Here is a 6,396-nt window from a genome sequence, read left to right on the forward strand (position 1 = left end):
AGCTAACCACGCAGTAAGACTAATTAATGACCGCGGCAGCAGATGGACGCTCTAAAGAAATGGCGCGACTTCAAACTTCACTTAAAAAAAAAGAATTCTGCTAAACGAGCCCTGAGTGCGCTGAGAACAACGCTGCAGTATAAACGACGACTCTTGCAAAATGCCGAGCAAGATTGGTTGGGAGTCCGTACAGGGAGTTGTTGCGCAGCGATTAACATGAAACATGACGAAGGCAAAATAAGCGGGCAGTCAGGAGTATAATCCTGAGAAATAATAAAAAATAATAACATTAGAAATCCGATAAGCTTGCAACAGTACACAAACCTCAAAAATGCATGCCAAAGTTTGCCAGTTAGGAGGAGTGTTAGTACAGAAAAATATACAAAACGTTACCAAAAATTAGCCTGCATGGGCGAGAAAACACAACAGTAATAAATGCAACGTGTCGTACAGCTGCAGTCAGAAGTTAGTGTCTATCGATGAGCGGTTCTGCCTGGAAACAGGCGTAAGGTACTCCTTGAGGTAGAGGTAGTCCCAACACCAGGTGTTGTACGCGAGCATGACTATAAGGCCGCAGCCGATCTTCATGGCTATACCGGGAAGGATGAACTCGTCGTCCTGCAGGTCGCCGTAGTCGGTCACGTACTCGCTAACGGGCGTCGCCGTGGGGGTCATGAAGCCGAAGTACGAGCAGATGGCGAACGGCATGATGAAGTACATGGGGTGCACCCGGACGGCGTCCGACATGTGGCCCAGCAGCGGCGCGAAGATGATGATGTTGTTCAGAGAGTTGTTGATCTCTGCCAGCACCAGGCCCGCGAAGCCGACGAACAGCTGGAGCATCATGGTCGATGAGACAGCGTGGTGCGGCAGCATCCAGTCGAAGAACTGCTGCAGGCTGTAGCGCATGATGAGCTCCGCCACGCACACGCCTGCGCCCATGGTGATGACGAAATCCCAGGAGATGCCGCGCACAGCCTGCTGGAAGCTGAGCATGCGCTCCTGCTTGCCGCTGGACTTTCTTTCTCGCCGCCTGGACTCTTTAATCTGCGGCAGCATGAACATCACCATGGCGGCCAGGCAGACCCATACGTTCTCGCTGAAGAACGAGTCCTCAAACTCGGTTTCCACGACCTCGGCGTAGTGGTAAGACGCGAAGATGGCGATCCCCATGCAGAGGAGAGTTATTAGTGTGGCGACCTCGGTGTATGTGACGGTGCCGAGTTCGGCGAACCGCCGATAGATGACGTCCTCGAAGGCCCGCTTCGAGATGTGGTCGCTGGACACCACGTCGCTGGCGTAGCACACGGACAGCACGAACCAGAGCAGGAACGAGCAGAGCACCGTGAGGGGCAAATGGCACTGCACCCATCTGTAGATAGTGATCGTGCGGTAGTCGTATATCTGCTCCATGAAGGCTTTGACGAACAGGTTGCCGCCACAGCCGACCACGGAGCCCATGCTTCCCAGCACGGCTGAGTAGGAGATGCCGATGAGCAGGCCCTCCTTGACGGTGAAGAACTCACTCAGGATTCGGATCACGTCCGGTATGAGGACGCCGCCCTCGATGAGGAAGTGGGCCTCCATGATGGGCGTGCCGATGCCCGCGCTGCGGTGCAGGTATCGCGTGCGCAGTTCCAGCACGTGGAACAGCCGGTTGTCCTGGATGTGTTGGATGGCCTCCATGGCGATGGGTAGCACGATGGCCGCGGTTCGCACCGCGTTGGTCCACATTGACACAAGGATGGTGGTGATCACGAAGCCGCCGATGATGAAGCCAGACTTGCCGCCGAACACCAGCAGGAAGGTCAGGATGAGCCGCTTGTGCAGGTTGGTCGTCTCGACGCCGTTCACCACGAGCGAGTACCTGTAGTAAATACAGCACATGACGACGAGACTGTCTCAGTGGCGCGCGACATATCGCTGATGCGGAATCTACGAAGCAATGGAAAAGACGACAGTAGAGTAGACTTCTGAAATGGTTGAAGGAACCTTACAACTGAATCAAAGGGTTGTAACGGTCAAATTGTGTTGCACAGGGGGTAAAGTACAACTCTCTCGTGCCGGTAGTTTTAGGTAGAAACATTTTGGCTCCCTTAAAAAAAAAACTTTTGCTATTGCAAGGAAATAATTCAATTTTTTTGTGTGATTACATTTGGCCCCGCCATGTAGATATACATCCGCGCTAATGCTCTCTGTATAGTAAAAAAAAGACAGAAAACTCTGCAATTAGGGCTTTAAAAAAAAAGTGGTTTTGCCTAACATTTCTCACACATCATGTCAGCGCTTTCGATGAGAAGTATCAGCACGCAAATATGCTGCTTTGACTGAGTAAAAGCTGTGGCACAGTTCATTTCATTTCATTTCATTTATTCTACCCTCAAGGCCCGAGGGCAGTTAATTGGCTTTGGCGTCAGTAGGAATGTTATACCTATAATTGAAGATGCTCTTTGGCTACATATGCGGAAAAATTATATAACTTTTCTACATGCAAAACAGAGCCGCGCCCGTGCCCGCGCCGCCCATGCCAAAGCTTTCTCCTGCGTTGTCTCCTGCCGAATTTACTACGATTCTCAGCCGCCAGATGGCTGTAGGAATCCGCCGTCTTTATCGGCTTGTACGAAAGCTTACGCGCTAGCGCTAAAATCCGGGTGGTAGATTCTATTTTTGCTGAGTACACTGGTGCCCGGTGATATGCTCTATAGGACAGAATGAAGAAATGCAACTGCGGTGCCGACTCTCTTAAAATATGCATCACATTAAAGATTAATGAGTATTTCAACAGTGTGAGCGTGTGGGTCGAGTAAATATACCAGCTCTCATTTCTTGGAACACTGCATTGAGCAAATGCTCGTAGTGCCGTACATGTATTTGCGTACTTGTGCATATGATAAGTGTATAAGCTGGCCATGACGGGCTGACTGCAGGAGTCTGTTTTTTTTTAATGAACGTCTGCGTGCTTTCCGCGCAGATAAAACATAACGTCCGCACAAGTGGGCGAAGTAAGCTGGCATGGCAAGTTCTTGACAGCACTCTTTCCTGAATTAGAAGCGTATGATCCTGGAAAAAAAAATCGTTGAGTTATCTTAAATATGCATGACATACGCGCATAGAGACAAGGCCTGCATAAAAAATAATTTGGGATGCTTGGAACAAGACCGGTGTCCTATTTTTGAACGCAGATAGGCGACCGACAAGCGTGTTACGAAATATGCCACTTCGGTGTATTTATTAAACTTTTCAGGCGCTCCCTGTGCAGTCGTGACCGGTATGAGATGCAACAAACTCTTTGTACAAAGCTGCGAATTTTATGGTTAATTATTCATGAAATACGACAGTGACTTTTGGATATTACATGCCAAGAGAAAAACTGCTCAGAAAATAGAAAAAAAACTTGCGCTTATCACATATAATAATGGAGTAAGCAATAAATGAATGCTGAACTTTGTTCGCCTCTAATACTGCTCACTGCTTTATGTTTTTTTTTGCAGTTCTTGAGTGGACGTGTACTGACTTGTCTAACTTAATTCTCGCGCTCCGAGCGAGACTCGAAACTATACTAGTCTCTAAACTTCTCCGGCTGTGCCAAATTTACAAATAATATGTACACGTTATAAACTGTTGCTTGCGTCTGTTGACTATTTCTGCTGTACCACTTCATGTTTTGCTTTTTCCTTGCTTCATTGTCGTCTTCGCGGCGCTGCAGATACGGTTCAGTTTAGGTTTGCTTCAGTGATGGCGTGAAAGGAAGCGTTAAACTAGCATGCATAATCAAACCGCGCCAACGGGCAGACACACGTAGGAAGGCAAAATCGGCCAAGCGTACTGTCGACGCTTCAGTGTAATGAACATAACTGGGCTTTTCAACGAATACAGTAACACGGTTCCGTGCGTAGGGAATAATAACTTTAACAATAAAATAACTGTTGCTCAAGAACTAGACGCTGTACCAGCCGCGGAAAGAATGAATTCGTGTGTTTGGGCGTCGCTTTGCCACGGTATGTGGCAAAGCCACATACCTGAAACAACATGTCGGCTAAAATGGACGCCGCAGGGCAGGGGGGTCCGGATTAAATTCGACTAGCTGTTTTTTCTTTTTTTTACCGTGCACTCGCGTCGCACGGCTCATGGGCGCACCTTACACTCTATCTTCACCGAAATGCGGGTGCCGTGGCTGGAATTCGATCAAGCGACTTTGGGATCTACAGCCTAACGCCAAAGCAAATGAGACACCGTGGCTGATGTCAAGGCCTGTGCGGCCGCATTTCCAAAGAGGCTTTGAAATGCGAAGGGGCCACTTTACTGACATTTGGGTGCACGAACAACTTCATGCGGACGTAACAAATCCGGGACGTTCTACAGTGGCGTGCATCAAAGCTGAAGTGTAGTTCAGGCATGGAGAATTTTTTTCCATAACACCCTCTCTCCTGTGAAAGTATATGGCACAACTCAAAATATACTAGAGAACCGGAGAATTAACAACTAAAGGATTCCTGCGCGTCAGTGCCAAAGAACTGGCCTTGAGTCGGGCTGTAGTGAAGACTCGGATTAATTTCCACTACCCGGTGTTCTTGAACACCCGCTGAACTCAGTACGCGAGCTTTTTTCGATTTTGCGTGAACTTAAAAGCGGTTGCTGAGGCCGGGGAGAGACCCGAAACCTCACTGTCGGACGTCGCGATGGCTGAGCAAGAAATCATGACCCTTTGGCGGAAGCGATGGTGCATGCTTACGCTATGTAGAGTAGCATCGTGGTGGAAGTGTAGTTAGTGAGTAGTTCATCCGCCGAGTAGCCGAGGAACGATGGCGCCAGGATTATAGGCAGGAAGGCCACGATCGCTGGTGGTATCGACTGCGTGAGATGTGAAGACGCGGGAGTCGATGGTCAAACACGAAGCCCAAGGACCTGCGTGCCAGCTCTACTGGTAAACGCCTCATGCTTGACCGCAAATCAATGCGTGGTGCCATTACTTCTTGCTGAACAGACATGAGGGAGCATTTCAAAGGGCAAGGATCTTTTTCAAGATAGACATTTTAAAAAGAACGGGATCTCACGCTTGAAGCACTGGCAGCTGTATACCTCTCTTTAGTGGCAGTCATGTATGTGGTTGCATTTTAAAGACTATAATCAAACACATCAACCATGTGCTGTTTTAATGGCTAGTGTTGATCCTCTTTGGTACAGCCAGTGAGCACTTACCTGTACTACTGCTGTTGTGGGCTCTTGGAGCACTTTTTTCAATTTTAACGCGTAAAAATGGCTGGGCGCTGTCCCGACAGCAACACTAACAATAAGAAACGCCGAATCGCAGCTTGAGGAAGGGAGGTGACATTTAATGCGTGGCGTCATGAACTCGACAGCTAAAGAGCGATGGCACGCGGGTTGAGATATCGTTAGGAGGGCGCAGGGGTCTTCACCTGGAACAGCCACAGGAAGAGCACGCAGAGGACGATGAAGGCGCAGTGTTCCTCCGTGGAGCGCGCGCGCAGCAGCGGTGACAGGCAGACCGGGATGGCGTACATGGCCACCATGCGCACGTAGAAGCCCACCGTCTGAAAGCGGCGCGGAAGGCTGTGCCGTGCGAAGTCCGTCAGGGTCAGGTCCTCCGGGTTGGCGAACTGGTCGATCATGGCGGCCGCTGGCGCCTACACCGCACCCTGGCTGCTCGGGGTCGCGCGTACCGTGTGCGGAGGATGTCCTGGGCGGCGACCGGCACTTTGGCGACAGTTGGCTACGACGCTGGACCCCAGTGGTGGACTCTGCACGTAGAAGCACCGAAATTAGATCCGAACGACGGCAGCGTACACTACGTGATACTGGCACTTGTCGTGGCCCTCAGATCAGCTGGTGGCTGTAAATACTTTTGCCGAGAAAGTTTTCAGAAAGGTATCACATCATCGTCAACATTGTCATCGCCCCATTTACGTCCACAGTAGAACAATAAGTTAGTCCACTAACCTCCAGTTAACCTTGTCTGGTTCCAGCTGCGGCCACACTATTCGGCAAAATTTCGTAATTTCTGCAGAGAAAGTTTTCAGGAAGGTATAACATCATCGTCAACATCGTCATCGTCCCATTTACGGCCACAGTAGAACAATAAGCTATCTCGTTGACCTCCAGTTAACCTTGTCTGGTTCCAGCTGCAGCCACACTATTCGGCGAAATTTCGTAATCCCATCTGGCCACCTGATTGCTTGCCCTTGCTGCGTTAACTTTAAGTGGTCCTTTCTCCGTGGAAACACATATGGATTGCTAAATATCAGGAACTTACTGTTGAATTAATCGAATATCGATGGCACGTTATGCTCTCATCGTTAAAAATACAAATGTCATGGAAGAGACCACTCCGAATAATGAGCTTTTGATGACTAAGAACTCCAACCGCAATGTAAACCC

General features: G+C 49.4%; 1 protein-coding gene across 1 annotated transcript; it reads right to left on the minus strand.

Moving 5' to 3' along the window:
* Positions 1-262: 262 nt before the first annotated feature.
* On the minus strand, positions 263-5,735 carry LOC144094692 (Na(+)/dicarboxylate cotransporter 3-like). Its single transcript, XM_077628610.1, has 3 exons — positions 5,418-5,735; positions 4,733-4,851; positions 263-1,867 (listed from the first exon to the last, which is right to left on the minus strand). Exons 1-3 carry the CDS (start codon positions 5,628-5,630, stop codon positions 460-462), a joined length of 1,740 nt encoding a protein of 579 aa, XP_077484736.1. The 5' UTR covers positions 5,631-5,735; the 3' UTR covers positions 263-459.
* Between the last annotated feature and the right edge of the window lie 661 nt (positions 5,736-6,396).

This window comes from Amblyomma americanum, chromosome 6 (genome assembly GCF_052857255.1).
Source record: "Amblyomma americanum isolate KBUSLIRL-KWMA chromosome 6, ASM5285725v1, whole genome shotgun sequence".
NCBI lineage: Eukaryota > Metazoa > Arthropoda > Arachnida > Ixodida > Ixodidae > Amblyomma > Amblyomma americanum.

Coding starts and splice junctions, on each gene's coding strand:
- LOC144094692 (XM_077628610.1), bottom strand. CDS start 5,630: ATGATCGACCAGTTCGCCAACCCGGAGGACCTGACCCTGACGGACTTC. Junction 4,852..5,417: donor TCTTCCTGTGGCTGTTCCAG/GTGAAGACCCCT, acceptor CATCTCACGCAG/TCGATACCACCAGCGATCGT. Junction 1,868..4,732: donor ACGATGCTACTCTACATAGC/GTAAGCATGCAC, acceptor TATTTACTACAG/GTACTCGCTCGTGGTGAACG.